Genomic DNA, 17,321 nt, shown 5'->3' with positions numbered 1-17,321 from the left:
TCTTTATGAACGCTTGTGCTTTTATTTTGGAAATATTCAATGTTTTGTCTTCTGTCGTCTTTATTCTGATTTCTTGTGTTGAAACTCAAATATGACGCTCTTGTGCAGAGATTATGGATTAAAAATCCACAGATTCTTTAAAATAATTTCTTCCTGTTCCCTTTCATCATCTCACCCCAAAACAAGCTCATTTCACTGTTGTTTTCAACTGTTTTCTGCAGGAAAATCCAAACTAAATCAATCACACACTCCTTCTCTGTATAAATCACTCATTTCCTTGAATAATTTTCTTGACACAGGTGCAGAAGCGGGATTATGTCTGTGTCAGAAAAACATTCCTCTGTCGAGGGGAAGCCGAGAACAAGAGGGATTATCTCGCCCCGCTGGCAGAAAAGCGCCTTTTTAGAGCTGAATATGAGACCGAGTGACTTGTTAAGTGGGATTTTGTTTTGCGGCGCACAGACGAGCGAGCGAGGGGGGAGAGAGAGGCAGAGAGAGAGAGAGAGAGAGAGGGAGAGAGAGTGTGAAAAAGTGGTGGCGGCCGGCGTGAGCGGGTCAGGAAGCTGAAACACTGCACTGGGCTGTGAGGAATGTTGGTATGTGGCTCCCAACGAACATCCAGAGCCGCCGAGCTGCAGATCCACTGTGGAATGTGAGGAGACGAGGCTGAACCGGCAGCCGCTCGTCGTCCTAATAACCACCCGAGGACACACAGACACACAGACACACAGACACAGAGAAAGAAAGCAGGAATAAGAAAAGGCAGCGGCGGCGGCGGCGGCGTTTGCCGGCTGCTCCTCGTCCTGCACTGAGATTTGTGAGATCTGTGAGCGGCTGCAGGCGCTTTCACAGACAAACCCTCTCTCCTGGATCGTCTCCAAGAAGAAACAATGTGCTGTATTCAGACGAGGGAGGGGGAACAATGTTGTGTGTATCTATATTTATATATATAAGTAAAAAGCAGTGCAGCTGGTGCTCTGTAACAGCCTGTAGATACAGTTTCCCAAAGATTTAACAGCAAAAAAAAAACCTCAAACCTCAAGTTGAACTGTGAAAAAAAGCCAAAGAGAAGCATCATGAAAACCTCACACTGTGATTTAAAACCGTTTAATCCCAGTTTAATCTGAGAACACAGAGAATCTGTAGAAGAATGTGTTTTATATCGCGTTTCTCATGAAAATCTGGTGATTTCTCATTTTTACCAACCTGAGAAAAAAATAATCTGATTACATTTGTAAAGACGTCACAGTTCAAAGGTCACTTGCCTCGTTTTTATGAACAAAAATAAATTAAACACAGTCTGTTTTGTGACGTGTGGACAGTTGTCACACTAAAAAAACAAATATGTGATTAAAAATGAGTCAGAACTTTGACACAAGAAGCACTGAAGGTTAAAGTATGTAAAAAAAAATGCTAAATCACAACGTACACGATCTCAACGGCAGAAAAACGTAATCCAGAAAAAAAACGCGTGCGTCCGTCTGCTGAGACAGGTTGTGGTGAAAGGAAAACTGTGGGACAGGAGAGAGGGCGGGGCACAGGAACCAGTTTTAAATGAGTGTTTTTATTACTGCTGATGTTGTGACGTGTGTGTTAAGACTGAACCAGTTTGCATAAATATTCAGTCGGGACAATATTTGACTCACATTTTGGCTATAAGAAAAACCTTTCACACATTTTGATTTATTAGCAAATTTGCATTTATTTGCATTTTGAAGGAGTTGATGTTTTATCTGTGATTTTGATCATTCCATGTTGGTCAGACTCGTCGCTCTGATGATGTCACAGACGTTCTCTTACTACGGGCCAAACGTAGAAAACAAACAAACACATGTCAGTCAAAGGTCATCAGATGTGAACAGGGTTCGGTTCATGTGTGCAGGGTCAGACTTTCTACCATCACACTCACTGTCATCCAGATCTGATCCAGATTAGTTGGATCCAGTTGGATTTCAAATGTAAACATGCTGGTTTTACTCTTTATTCATGAATCAACAGAAGCTGCTGATTTCATCTTAGGTGGTGATGGAAGTTCTGGTGCTAGCATAAGTTCCCTACTCATCTTCTGGCTGTTAGCTTAGCCATTAGCCTTGAGTCAACTTGGTGCAGGACTAGAAACTATTGTGAGGTTGTTATTGACGCTGAATGGCTGTTGTTGGGTTCAAAAACCCGGTTTTATATCCATTCATTTGTATTTGTTGTCTCTTTAAGACGCTTTGTGTCATAAACAGTAACCCTGTCAGGACCAGTCGTCCTTGTGGAGACTGAAACCTGGTTCTAATGAAGCAGAACTTTTAAGAACCAAATTTATAAGATAAGATTTGAATTGTGGTTATGTTTATGTCATCTAAATGTGTGTGTGTATAAATATATCTGACTCCTCTGTTTCTCAGGAACAACATTTACCCATTTGAGGAGACACACACACACACACACACACACACACACACACACACACACACACACACACAGAATAAGAATTAAATCCCACCCGCGGCGTCATCGTCGTCTTGCTGCCACAAATAATCGCAGAGAACCAAACGTGGATTAATCCGCCTCTGAAAAAAGTCCCTGACAAAAGCTTTATTCTAGAGAAAAGTCAGAAAGAAAAAGAGTTTTTATCATCAGATTGAATTTAACATCCTGTGATTATTTCAAATTTCAAATTAAAACTCGTCCAATGAAATGGAGAATTTATGCAATTCTTTTTTTTTTTTAGTTTTGAAATATTTGGCCATGTTTGATTTGGGCGAGCAGAGTTTTGCAGTGTAGCTTCACACTGTGTGTGTGTGTGTGTGTGTGTGTGTGTGTGTGTTGTCCACATGCCACCACAGTCAGCGGCGCGTGTGTGTGTGTGTGTGAGAGAACGTCTTTGATCTATGAATAGTCGCCTTTTTTTTCTCAATACGTGGCTCAGGAGGAGGGGGGGGCAGGAGGGGGAGGAGGCAAATATACCCCCCACCTCTAACTCCTCCCCCGTCCTGCTCAGTCACTCTGAGATTTTTATCCAAATAAGAAAATGTTCCATGAAGATGTCTCTGTCTCTCTGCCTGTCTCTCTACCTGTGTCTCTGTCTGTGTCTCTCTACCTGTGTCTCTCTCTGTCTCTCTGCCTGTCTCTCTGTCCATCAGTCCGTGTTTATACAGACTCAGTGAAAATGAGTCTTTCCACAAACACAAACGTCTGACTGCAAACAAGAAACAAAAATATTAGATTTACACAGAAGTAAGTTACTGTGCACTGACAGCGTGATTGTTAAACACATGTATGTGTATATATACGTATATACACACATATTTGCAGTGTAACTTCATACTGTGTGTGTCTTAAATGAATTGTGCATCAGCAGCAGCAGCAGCAGCAGCTTCATCAGCAGCAGCAGCTTCATCAGCAGCAGCAGCTTCATCATCAGCAGCAGCAGCTTTACTTTCCTTCTTGTTTCTAATTCTTCCTTTTGTTTATTTCTATCTTTTGCCTCTTCATAAAAACTCTGACAATCCTTCAAACCTGAGATGTTTTTCTGCAGTTTCTTCTTTTATTTTTGATCTTTTCGAGACGTTGACCCTGGTCTTAAAGATTCTGGTCCACGTGTGTAACTGGTTACATTTATCTGCTCACGTTAGTTTGTCTTCAGTCACCAAACAACCAAAGATTCAGCACAGAGATGATGGAGATGTTCTGCTGCTGTTCTTCACAGAGCTTCTCTCCCTGTGTTTCACTGGATTGAGAAGATCAGAATCAGTGTGTGTGTGTGTGTGTGTGTGATGTTTGTCCCTCAGCGTCTCACCCGTGTGTCTCCTGTCTTCTGTCCTGTCTTCAGGATGAGTTCCATCCTTTCATCGAAGCGCTGCTGCCTCACGTCCGGGCCTTCGCCTACACATGGTTCAACCTGCAGGCTCGCAAGAGGAAGTACTTCAAGAAGCACGAGAAGCGCATGTCCAAGGAGGAGGAGCGCGCCGTGAAGGACGAGCTGCTGAGCGAGAAGCCCGAGGTCAAGCAGAAGTGGGCGTCGCGCCTGCTGGCCAAGCTGCGCAAGGACATCCGGCCCGAGTTCAGGGAGGACTTTGTGCTGACGGTGACGGGGAAGAAGCCGCCGTGCTGCGTGCTCTCCAACCCCGACCAGAAGGGCAAGATGAGGCGGATCGACTGTCTGCGGCAGGCGGACAAAGTGTGGAGGCTGGACCTGGTCATGGTGATTTTATTCAAAGGGATTCCTCTCGAAAGTACTGACGGCGAGAGGCTGGTGAAGTCTCCTCAGTGCTCCAACCCCAGCCTGTGTGTGCAGCCACATCACATTGGAGTTTCTGTCAAGGAGCTGGATCTTTACCTGGCCTACTTTGTCCACGCAGGTCAGTCCCCGCCCACTTTTTTACTCTGTGTGTGTGTGTGTGTGTGTGTGTGTGTGTGTGTGTGTGTGTGTGTGTGAGGCGCTGCGGCTGCTGTTCTGTGTTATTGTTGAAGAATCAGCTCTGTGATCACAACACACACCAAAGAGTTCTGGAGGGTCGAGGGTTCGATTCCCAGCGCCACATGTGTCCTGTTTGCTCGTGAGCGTGTGAATGTGTGATAGAAGAAGCTGCTGCACGTGGATGTGCTGAGTGAATAAGTGAATATAGATCACACTGTAATCATTTTTGAAACCTTTTACAGACCAAACAAGTGCTTGATTAATCAATTTTGAAAATAAGCGTGAGTTGCAGCCCTAGAAAACCTCTCTGTAAATACAAGAACCGCTCTTTGAGTGAAACATGTCAGATTATTGCAGATTATTTGTGTTATTAAAGCTGCTATCAGTGAGTTTGACCCTAACCTTTTTTGATCATTTCTCGTCTGTTGGTCCCGCCTTCCTCTTGAAGTGAGGGGGCGGTCCAACCTCATGAGCAGAGAGCTCCGCCTCTTTGTGGTTCTGGATTGGATGAAGTGTTGTTGACGTTTCCCTGCTCGCTGTAGATCTGTCACAGTACAGAGATATTACTGACTGCAGCTCTAAATGAGAACAAACAAAGAAGTGATATGCAAATACAGGTCTTTAGTAAGAACGTAAATACTATAGTGTTAAATATATGCAGGATGTAAACAATGCTTTGTAACATTCTATAACCCAAGAATAACTGAATCATGTCCACCAAAAATGATGAACTTCTATAAAAAAAGAGAAAGATGAGCTGGTTAATTTCACAGAAGCCTCACAGCAGACGTTCACAGAGGATTAACGCGCCACGTCAGCGTGTGATGACAGGGTGAACGCACACATCGTTCCTCTTTAGCAGACGCCGCTGTGCCTCTTTGACTCCGGGACGCAGACAGACGCGTTATCTGCTGCAGACAGACACACTTTCATCAGCGGTCAGCAAAGCACGAGTGTGTGACCGAGCACAGCGCAGCGTTTCATTATTTTTACATATTATTTGATCTTTTCTGGGATGAAGTTGGCTCGTCTTTGAGTCAAACTCAACGCTCTGTCAAAAAAAACAACAACAATTATTTCTGCGGCGATTGTTCGGCACATTTCCTGATGTCACGCTGATGCTGCGGGCGAAGGATTTGTGCGCTTGTGAACGTTTTGAGAGTCACACAGGAGACATTCAGTCAACACTCAGAACTCACTTATATACCAAGTTTTTTTGAGTTTTCTTGGAAAAAAAAGGACAGTTTTTCAGGTTTTACCTGGAAAATATATATATAAAAAAGTTCACTTTCAGATGCTACTTTCATCTTTTTCACCACTGATACTTATAGTAACACGATGTAGGATTTGCTCCCCCTACAGTTAGTAAACAGTATTGTTTGTTACAACTGTCTGTAAAGTAGAATGTTGTTTTTGACGTTCCATAGTGTCGGTGCAGGCTTGACAGAGGTGACACCTGATAATATCGTTATTGTATCGTGGCTTAAATATCGTGTTAATATCGTTATTGTATCGTGACTTAAATAATATCGTGTATAATATCGTATTGTATTGGCTTAAAATATTGCTATTGTAGTGTGGCTTAAATATCGTGATAATATCGTTATTGTATGCTTAATATTGTCGCTATTGTAGTGGCTTAAATATCGTTAATATATCTTATTGTATCGCGGTGTAAATATCGTGATAATCGTTATGCTTAAATGGTAAATATAATATCGCTATTGTATCGCGGCTTAAATATCGTGTTAATATATTGTATTTATAATGTGCTTAAATATCGCGATAATATCGTTATTGTATCGTGCCTTAAATATCGTGTTAATATCGTTATTGTATGTGCTTAAATATCGCATTATTGTATGCCTTAAATATCGTTAATATCGTTATTGTATGGCTTAAATATCGTTATTGTCGCGCGGCTTAAATATCGTGTTAATATATTGTATGGCTTAAATGTCGGTTAATGTCGTTATTGTATTGTGGCTTAAATATTGTGTATAATATTGGTTATTGTATCATGGCTTAAATTAAATATCGTATAAATATCGCTTTTAATATCGTTATATGGCTTAAATATCGTGATAATATCGTGTATCGTGGCTTAAATATTGTGTTAATATCGTTATTGTATCGTGGCTTAAATATCGTGTTAATATTGTTATTGTATTGTGGCTTAAATGTCGTGTTATTGTCGTTATTGTATCGTGACTTAAATATTGTGATATTATTTGGTGGTGTCTGACCCTGAATGTGATTTCCGATCTTTCCGATATCTGATCTAGTGATTTTTTTTTTTACAGTATCTGCTCGATACATAGGTGATGGTTCAAATTATCTTTATTCTCCCTTTATTCTCCCTGTGTTAGTCACATGTGTCAGTCACACATAAACATCATCAATCTTCTTGAGAACACATGATAAATAAAATAAACTCAGATTTATAGAATAAATGATATTTCTAAGCTGTTTCTTTATTGTAGCTGTGATATTTTTTTTACTTTTCTACTCAAAGAATCTTTTTAGGATGGAAATTGTTCCGTTTGTACAGTTTTTATTTATTCATTCATTGACTTCTTATGAATCAAAGATGTCCCTGTAGTTGGTTCCCGTGGTGATTTCACGGCGGTGAAGCTTCAGCTGTGATCTGTCACAGACGTTTCTGGAAACCTCTGCGACCCTGAGCCTTAATTACAATCATTTCCTCCCGCAGACTAAAGCCTCTCTGAGCCCAAAGACTGCTCCCATTCTTCTGTGTGTGTTTTCACTGTGCGGTCGCAGTAATCAGCTGTGTGTGCCGCTTCACACTGAGCTCCCTTCACTCTCTGAGCTGCGGCGCTTGCTGCTCTGTGGTCAAGTCTCTGATTACTGGCACAAAGTTCTCTCTCAATAAACTGCGATTTCATGTTCACCAGTTTCTCGTTGTTGTGAGAAGCACAAACGTGATTGTTTGTCGTCGCAGTTGTGGTTTTTTCTCTTTTGCCAAATTAAGTAGAATAAAAAAGTTAAAAAAAAGGTGCATATTCTGGAGTCACGACGGAGCGTCGTCAGGATTTTAGGTTTTGTGCGCATGAGAGCGACTTCAGGAGAATCCACTAAAGTTTTTATCGTTTAGAAGCAGAAATCACTTTTTGTCCATAAAAACAAAACAGCATTTATAGTCGAGCAAAACATGTGAAACTTTTGACCGTTCATCGTTTCTCTTTAAATCTCTGCACACGTAGAACTGTGTCATTTGTGTCCGTGGAAAAGTTGCTTCACTTCCATGTAAATGGAACGTTCTTGTATTCATCGTCTTTTTCTTCTTGTGTTTGCACATTTGTTTGTTTTTTATTTTGTTCTTTGTGTTTCTATAATCGTTGAAATAAAGTTTATTTTAAAAATTAAAAGTTTGAACAAAGTGCTGAAGCTTCAGAAGTAAATAGAGTGAGGGGAGTGGGAGAGAAGGCCGAGGCTTGGACGCCCACAGCGCTCCTCCTCCCCCCTTCTCCCCCGCTGGTCTCAGTGCAGTGAGATCAGGTTTCGTTGCTGCTTCTTATTTAAGGCAGCAGAGCTTTTCTGGAGCAGCAGCATTGATTAAAAGAGAAGAAGAACAAGACAACGACAGTTTGACCTCAGGACTGTCTGTCTATCTGTCTGTCTGTCACTCTGTCTCTCTGTCTGTCTGTAGGAGTTAATAATAATTAAATCTGTCCCCTCACAGTGTCTTTATATGTTGGTGTGAGTTGTTAGGTTGTTGGTTATTGGGTTGTTGAGTTGTTAAGTTGTAGAGTTGTTGGTTGTTGAGTTGTTGGGTGTTGAGTTGTTGAATTGTTGGGTTGTTGGGTTGTTGAGTTGAGTTGTTGGTTGTTGTTGTTTTGGTTGTTTGTTGGTTGTTGTTGAATTGTTGGTGAATTGTTGATTGTTGGATGTTGAGTTGTTAAGGTTGTTGAGTTGTTGAATTGTTGAGTTGTTGGTTGTTGAGTTGTTGTTTGTTGGGTTGTTGAGTTGTTGAGTTGTTGGGTTGTTGGGTTGTTGAGTTGTTGGTTTTGTTAGTTTGTTGAGTTGTTGGATGTTAAGTTGTTGGTTGTTGAGATTGTGGATGTTGAGTTGTTGGGTTGTTGAATTGTTGAGACATTGAGTTGTTGATGTTGAGTTGGTTGTTGAGTTGTTGAGTTGTTGGGTTGTTGGTTGTTGAGTTGTTGAATTGTTGGGTTGTTGGTTGTTGAGTTGTTGAATTGTTGTTGTTGTTGAGTTGCTTGTTGGGTTGTTGGTTGTTGAGTTGTTGAGTTGTTGTTGTTGGGTTTTGTTGGTTGGTTGTTGTTGTTGAGTTGTTGGGATGTTAAGTTGTTGGTTGTTGAATTGTCGGGATGTTGAGTTGTTGGGTTGTTGAATTGTTGAGACATTGAGTTGTTGGGATGTTGAGTTGTTGGCTGTTGAGTTGTTGAATTGTTGGGTTGTTGGTTGCTAGTTGAATTGTTGGGTTGTTGTTGAGTTGTTGTTGTTGAGTTGTTGAGTTATTTGTTGGTTGTTGAGTTGTTGGGATGTTAAGTTGTTGGTTGCTGAATTGTAGCGGATGTTGAGTTGTTGGGTTGTTGAATTGTTGAGACATTGAGTTGTTAGGATGTTGAGTTTGTTGGTTGTTGATTGTTTTGGTTGCTGAGTTGTTGAATTGTTGTTGGTTGTTGAGTTAAGTTAATTGTTGGAGTTGTTGGTTGTTTGTTGGTTGCTGAGTTGTTGGATGTTGTTGTTGTTGTTGGGATTTGGGTTGTTGAATTGTTATTGTTGAATTGTTGAGTTATGTTTTGTTGAATTGCTGAGTTGTTGTTGTTGGCTGTTGAGTTGTTGAATTGTTGAGTTGTTAGGATAGTTCGTTGTTGGTTGTTGTTTTGAGTTGTTGAGTTGGGATGTTAAGTTGTTGGTTGTTTGGGTTGTTTAATTGTTGGCATGTTGTTGTTGGTTGTTGGGTTGTAGAGTTGTTGGGTTGTTGGTTGTTAAATTGTTGAGTTGTTATTTGGTTGTTTGTTGTTGGAGTTGTTGAAGTGTTGGGATGTTAAGTTGTTGGTTGTTGAATTGTTGGGATGTTAAGTTGTTGGTTGTTGAGTTGTTGGGTTGTTGGTTGTCGGTTGTTGAATTGTTGAGTTGTTGGGATGTTAAGTTGTTGGTTGTTGGGTTGTTGAATTGTTGAGTTGTTGGTTGTTGAGTTGTTGTTGGTTGTTGGTTGTTGGTTGTTGGGTTGTTGAATTGTTGAGTTGTTGAGTTGTTGGGATGTTAAGTTGTTGGTTGTTGGGTTGTTGTTGTTGGTTGTTGAAAGTTGTTGGTTGTTGGGTTGTTGAATTGTTGAGTTGTTGGGAAGTTAAGTTGTTGGTTGTTGGTTATTATTTAAAGTTTCACTCAGATAAAAATGCAGCTGATTTTTTTTAATGAACACGTTTGATTCACTGTTCTTCAGTCGTCCGTTCACTCTGCGTTTGTTCTGTTTCCTCGACTCCTTCTCGTCCCTTCCCTCCCTCTCTGGTCCCTCCCTCCCTCCCTCTCTGGTCCCTCCCTCCCTCTCCCTGGTGTCGTGTGTCGTGAGTCTTGGATGTCGTCCTCGTCAGCGTCACTTGTGCTGACTTCTTCTTCTTCTTCAGACACTGACACCTCCACACACACACACACACACACACACACACACGCAGTGCAGGTGACACTGACGTTAGCTCATGTTTTGACTTGAACGTGCACTTTTTACAGAGACGTTTGTGGCGTCTCTGCCGCTGTCTTCACGTCTCCTGTTGGTTTGTGTCCCTCACAGATTTCTGCTGCTGCCTCGAGCCACAGAAAACTTGACCTCGTTAGTGTGATTATATGTTGAAGTCCACTTCGTGTTGAATGTTTTGATCTATGGTTCCTGAAGCACTTTGGCTCCACTCTGTGCTTTTTAATGCACTTAATAATAAAAAAATGATAAGACTTAAATTTCATTAAGGAAACTGGAGACCTCTGCCAAGGCTGAGCAGTGTCTCACAGTGTCAATACAATTATTTATGATCTGAATATTCAAACTTTTAGTTTATATTTTACACTCATAGATGTGAAAAGGCTTAAATGTTTATTATTTCTTGCCTTTAATTTAATAAAGGACTATTGTGTCAGAGAAAATCCTGGATCACCACCTACATCTAATCAGCGCTGCAGCAATTATTCGATTCATTGATTATTAAATGTTTTTAGAATTAGAATTTTCTCCGATTTTTTTTAACTTCTTAAACGTGAATATTTTCCTTCCAAAGAAAGACATTTGAAAACATTATTATTTCCACGTTTGATCAAACTTTTTCCACATTTTCTGACATTTTACAGAACAAACAATGACTTTATTAACTGAGAAAATAATCCACAGATTAACAGATTATGAAAATAATCCTCAATAATGTCCTTCATGGACCAAAATCATGACATGAATCATCTTTTTGTCTGAAATCTTGCCACATTAGTTTACAGTTTTGTTTATTTCCATGATTTCTCTCAGTCAGTGAAACTCTGTCGCGTCGTAATTGAGGAATCGACACGAGAGGAAACGTTTGCTGCAGGTTTGAACGTGAACACTGAACTCCACAGTGCTCCGCTACCACAGGAAGTACAGCAGACAGCTGCACAGGAAGTCCCTGCTGACTGACAAACAGGTGGAGCTTTTCAAATGCACACGCGCACACACACACACACACACACACACACACAGGTCTGCACAGTGACTCTTCTCAGGACTCAACAAAGCTTTTATCCCTAGAAATGAGGTTCTGCCTCATTAGGACTTTAGTGTTTTAGTCTCCTTGAGGACTTCTGGTCCTGATGAGATCAGTGTTTATGACAGAGGTCCTCAAGATGTCACAAATACAAGAAAACACACACACACTGAGGCCGTAAACCCTCCATTCTTACATCTGAGCATTAGCTGTCTGCTGTGTGTGTGTGTGTGTGTGTGTGTGTGTGTGTCCTCAGGAATAAGTGGCAGGGTCAAAGGCCACCCCCCTAAATCCCACCCCTCAGTGATTTACGAGCCGGCTCATGACGTTGGCGGCGGGTGTCACTTTCACACAGACGCGTGACACGTGCTGAAAGGTCAGAGGTCAAGTCGTCAGGGTTGTGACCCCTATCACCAGCCGTTTAACCTCTAGGATAAACACACACACACACACACCATTACCCCATTAGCAGGCAGTCATACACACACACACACTTGGACAGAGTGGAGGGGGTGTGGCTGTAGCAGTAGTGGGCGGGGCTTGTGTGGCTGTTCAGGAACAAAAGGTGGGGAAAGGTGGCGTCGCTGACGTGTGTGATTTAGAATCGTCACAGGCTGAAATAAAGATGTTCACATTTACTGCAGATGAGATCATATTTATGTGAAGTCAATTAAACAGAATTACAGAGATGGAATCGTAAAAAAGTTTTTTCACTCTGCAGCAGCATCAGTAACAGCAGCAGCAGCAGCATCAGTAACAGCAGCAGCAGCAGCAGTACAGCAGCAGTAACAGCAGCAGCAGTTACAGCAGCAGCAGTAACAGCAGCAGCATCAGTTCAGCAGCAGCGGTAACAGCAGCAGCAGTTGCAGCAGCAGTAACAGCAGCAGCATTAACAGCAGCAGCAGCAGTAACAGCAGCAGCATCAGTTGCAGCAGCAGTAACAGCAGCATCAGTTGCAGCAGCAGTAACAGCAGCAGCAGTAGCAGCAGCAGTAACAGCAGCAGCAGCAGTAACAGCAGCAGCATCAGTTGCAGCAGCAGTAACAGCAGCAGCATCAGTTGCAGCAGCAGTAACAGCTGCAGCAGCAGTGCAGCAGCAGTGCAGCAGCAGTGCAGCAAGCAGCAGTGCAGCAGCAGCAGCAGCAGTCAGCAGCAGCATCAGTAAGCAGCAAGCAGCAGCAGTTGCAGCAGCAGTAAGCAGCAGCATTAACAGCAGCAGTTGCAGCAGCAGTAACAGCAGCAGCATCAGTTACAGCAGCAGCAGCATCAGTAACAGCAGCAGCAGTAACCGCAGCAGCAGCATTAGTTGCAGCATCAGTTGCAGCAGCAGTAACAGCAGCAGCATCAGTTGCAGCAGCAGTAACAGCAGCAGCAGTAACAGCAGCAGCATCAGTTGCAGCAGCAGCAGTAACAGCTGCAGCATCAGTAACATCAGCAGCAGTAACAGCAGCAGCATCAGTTGCAGCAGCAGCATCAGTTGCAGCAGCAACAGCAGCAGCAGTTTTGTAAAAACAGATGATTCAGCTTCACTTCTTCTTCTTCTGTTTTCACCTCCCTGTTTTTCTAATTTACTCTTAAACTCACAGGTTTTTAAAGTTTCTGCTGCAAAGTAAAATATTTCAAGAGTTAAAAAGAAAACAGTGAAGAATATTGTGTGGCCATTGTGTGGCGCTAGAGAGACACCATGAATAATGTTATGTCAGAGTATAAAACAAATATAAACCACAGCCTGAAAGCTTCATGAAGTTATTTTGGATGCTACCATGGTTGCTATGGCAACAGATCAGAGCAAGGTGAGAGCGGAGTCAGGGCGGCTAGTGGGAACACAAAATGTGAAAATGTGTTTTTTTTAACTAATTCCTTCAAAATTCAGTCAGATCATAACCTTGTAATTGAAGTCTGATGCTGCTGCCACCTTGTGGTAATAGATGCAACAGCAACTTGTGGCCCCGCCCCTTAATGTCAGGTTATAATTTAGTTATTTGTTTGTATGTTTTGATTCATTTTGAATCATAAACTTTTATTGTGAACTGTTTATTGTTCCACATGAACACAGAAACTTTTATTTTGAAATTCTGTGCAATATTTATCATATTTAACTACTGAAAAGTTGTGACATTTCTTGACTGGCCCCCTACTGGTCAGTGAGTTTGACAAAGATGATGGAGTGGAAAGATTTATTTTTATAAATGAAATCATTGATAAATCATTTGTTTTGTTTGTTTGTTTTTAAAGAGATTGAAAGAAAGTTTTTTTGTAATCAAGCATTTGTTTTTATCTGAAATTCAGATGTTTATTCCAAAATGTTTTCACATGTACAGACTAGAAGCACATCAGACCCTGTTGGAATAATGTGTGGATGATTTTTACATCGTTGTCTGGGAATAACTGGGACGAGAGGTCAGTTATTCTGGGATGTTTGTGTAACATGGTTGATTGACAGTGATGTGTTGCAACAAACAGCAGTTTGTCAACAGGTCACATGACTGCAGCTTTACTGGGCCAGAGTTCCCACTCACACACACTTTTATTTTAAGTTTATACTTAAATATTGATTATTGTTGATATGATTATCCCTGTGAACCGAGTTTTCCCAGAGAATCACAGACTCATGCCGCCGCCGCCGCCGCCGCCCGCTGCTCTGTGATTGGTCAGAGCGGTGACCTCACTTGTTTCTGGAGGAAACTCCGTCTGCAGCACAATTGGAGGATGTGGAGAATGTGTCGCCGTGATAACGAGTCAGCGCTCGAAAAACCTACAGAATGTCTGCGGGAAATTGATCTTTCTGTCACATCATACGACGCTGGAGAGGTTTGATACAAGTGAACTGTGAGTGTGTGTCTGTGTGTGTGTGCGTGTGTGTGTGCGTGTCCACTGTGGTGACTGAAGAATCACTGAACAACAATTTCTGACCTTTTTTGGAGCAAATATTTGCTGCTTTCACCACAACACACTCCCAGACACTCCCAGACAACATGTTTTCTTTTTCCTCCGTCAGTGATAGAACCTGACGAGGTTCAGCTGAGCCCGTACTAAACTAAACTGTGATGTCATCAGACTGCAGGTCTCTGATTGGTCAGAGAGTGTCGTCAAAGCAACAATCATGTCCAACTGTAGATCATTTAACACGCGTGTTGAACAGAGGAGTGTGGTGTGTGTCGCAGGTACCAGCTTCTATCACTGATGGTTTCACAACAACAACGACACTCTTCACATTTCTCCTCCTCCTCCTCCTCATGTCTGCTGTTCCTCTCTCGTCATGTGGAGCTGTTTATGTTGAACATGGCGTAAAAACCACAGACTCTGCTGTGGTTCCTGAAGTACACGCTGTAACCACGGGAACTACCCCCCAACCACTACCAACCCACACACACACTCTCTCTCTCTCTCTCTCACACACACACACACACACACACACACACACAGACTGAACAAATGAAGTTTTCACAATAAAACCACAGATGATGTTAAACACAGTGAGTGCTTGAGTAGTTGTGTGACTGGTTGGTTGGTTAGGTGTGTATGGTTGGTTGGTTAGTTGTATGCCTGGTCGGTTGGTTAGTTGTGTGACTGGTTGGTCGCTTAGTTGTGTGTCTGGTCGGTTGGTTAGTTGTGTGACTGGTTGGTTGGTTAGTTGTGTGACTGGTTGGTTGCTTAGTTGTGTGTCTGGTCGGTTGGTTAGTTGTGTTACTGGTTGGTTGGTTAGGTGTGTATGGTTGGTTGGTTGGTGTGACTGGTTGGTTACGGTTGGTTAGTTGTGTGTCTGGTTGGTTAGTTATGTGTCTGGTTGGTTAGTTGTTGTGCCGGTTGGTTAGTTGTTTGACTGGTTGGTTGGTTAGTTGTGTCTGGTTGGTTAGTTAGTTAGTTAGTTGTGTCTGGTGGTTGGTTAGTTAGTTAGTTGTGTGTCTGGTCGGGTTGGTTGTGTGCCTGGTCGGTTGGTTAGTTGTGTGTCTGTCGGTTGGTTAGTTGTGTGGTCGGTTGGTTAGTTGTGTGCGTGGTTGGTTAGTTGTGTGCCCTGTGCCGGTTGGTTAGTTGTGTGTCTGATCGGTTGGTTAGTTGTGTGTCCGGTCGGTTGGTTAGTTGTGTGATCGGCTGGTTAGTTGTGTGCCTGGTCGGTTGGTTAGTTGTGTGCCTGGTTGTATTTTAGCTGCTGACTGTGCGTCTGAAACATTTATATAATGATTTATAAACACAGATCGTTCTCAGGTCTAATTTAATTCTACATTTTTTTAAATGTTAAAATACTTTTTGATAATTTCAAAAAAGAATCTTTGTCATCAGACTTCAGACATTCATTTTTAAATCACAAAAACAGGAAGTACGTCATCGTGTTTCCTGTCTTTCATTGTTTTCTCGACTTTAAAAACCACGGCGTTGTTGTTTTTACTCTTCTTTTTCATCTTCACCATCGTCACTTCTCTAAAGGTCAAACTCACCGTCTTTTCTAAGCAGGTTGTCCTGCAGGAATGCAGCCGCGCTGCTGCTGCTACTTGTGTTGTGCCAGCTGCTGAGAATAACTGTCTCTGTTGCTAAGGACCGGCGCGTCGTCCTTAGCAACAGGAACCCTCTCACCCGAGACCCCACCAGGGTCCAGACTCTGTCGTCTCTGTGCCAACAGAACAGAGTCTGAGGTTTTTATCAACAGTTTAAAATCCAGTCTACAGAATGTTCCTTTTTAAAGGGTCATTCCACTCATTTTACATGTGTGTTCATGTGTCGGCTCCTCGTGGTTCTGTGACAGTTGACCTGATGATTGCACTGAATGATGGGAAAAGTAGTTGTGTGTTTGTTTGGACTCATAATCCTGGAGACGTTGTCATGTTTCCACCTCTTTAATCATCAACATTTAAACTTTGCTGAAATATCTCTTTAAAAGTAAGAGCAGAACCTTGTGTTGGTGCAGGGACAGGTGGTCCCGCGCAGTTTTTTCTGCTGTAGAAAGAGATGAAAGTGACTCTGAGCTCAGGTCTACAGCTGAGGTCTGATCTTCTCAGGTCTACAGCTGAGGTCTGATCTTCTCAGGTCACAAATCCGCTTCACTTTTGATTGTCTTTCACTGAATCTGTGATCGACTCTTTCTGTCGGTACATCTTGAAAGTCTTAGTGAGAAGAACCGAGAGCCAAAGAAAATCCCATAAAGGAGAGGAGGGGGAGGTCAGAACGTTATAAAATTGCTTTTATTATAATTTATGTTTGTAATTATTTGTTTTAAAAGTAGGTATTTGGGAGTATTTTCACATATTGATTTTTTTTTTGGCCACATTTTAAAATATTTTCTGGTATTTTTCCAATTTTTGGCGCAATATTTTACAGCGTTTTAAGTTGTTAACAGATATACAGTAAATACACACATATTTTCTTTAATGGTTCTGTGGATTTCACACGAGAAATTATTGAAGAAAATAATTATTTTACGTACTTTACAAGTATATTTGTAATTATTTGCTTTAAAAGTAAATATTTTCGATACATTTTTTTATGATTTTTGTCTCTCCTGGTATTTTACATATTTTAAAATAAATGAAAAAATAAAATAGTTTTAGCCAAATTTTACAGTTATATTTATAGTTATTTGCAAAAAAAAAAGAGATATTTAAGACTTTTCTTAGTCTTAAATATCTGATGATTTTGACACATTTTAAAAATATTCCTGATCCTTTTTACGTGAACGTCTCTTATTGATTCAAATATTTGGGATATTTGTCAGATATTTAAGTTTTCTGACATATTTGTTTTTTTTTGTGTAGATTTTAAAGATTTAAAGTCTCTGAGTCCTCGTCAAAAGTGCAGTTGGAGGTTGAGAGGAATGTGACGATGACTTGATTAATTAGAGAATCCTGAATATTCAGCAGTTTTCCATGTGAGGTGTTTGGCAAGACCACGACGCCGCTCTGCGTGAGACCTGGACCAGTACCTGAGAAACCAGACCCAGCATCTGTGTTCTCACAATAATCTCAACACAAACACGTGAGGATTTCTTTGCTCTGTGGAAGGAGAGGACGGAGGAGAATTTAGAACAACAAGGTGCAGGAGGAGGAGGAGGAGGTGGTTCTCTGAGCCTCCTCTGTGATGGTCATCAGTGGGTCAACCAGAGAAGGAGAGAGAGACAGACAGACAGAGTGGGAGAGAGAGAGAGAGAGAGAAACGGAGAGAGTGAGAGAGACAGACAGAGAGAGAGAGAGACAGAGAGAGCTTTAACTGCAGCCG

General features: G+C 41.7%; 1 protein-coding gene across 1 annotated transcript in view; it reads left to right on the top strand.

The window, feature by feature from the left end:
• LOC122781039 (nuclear factor 1-like) overlaps positions 1-15,744 on the top strand; it is a 64,501-nt gene extending 48,757 nt beyond the window's left edge. The window contains exons 2-3 of the mRNA XM_044044533.1: positions 3,821-4,386; positions 15,567-15,744. Of these exons, the coding sequence (XP_043900468.1) occupies positions 3,821-4,386; positions 15,567-15,744 (744 nt within the window). The remainder of the gene's footprint in view (positions 1-3,820; positions 4,387-15,566) is intronic.
• Positions 15,745-17,321: the final 1,577 nt, after the last annotated feature.

The sequence above is a fragment of the Solea senegalensis genome, linkage group LG14 (assembly GCF_019176455.1).
Source record: "Solea senegalensis isolate Sse05_10M linkage group LG14, IFAPA_SoseM_1, whole genome shotgun sequence".
NCBI classification, from domain to species: domain Eukaryota; kingdom Metazoa; phylum Chordata; class Actinopteri; order Pleuronectiformes; family Soleidae; genus Solea; species Solea senegalensis.
This window is presented reverse-complemented; position numbering and strand designations above follow the sequence as displayed.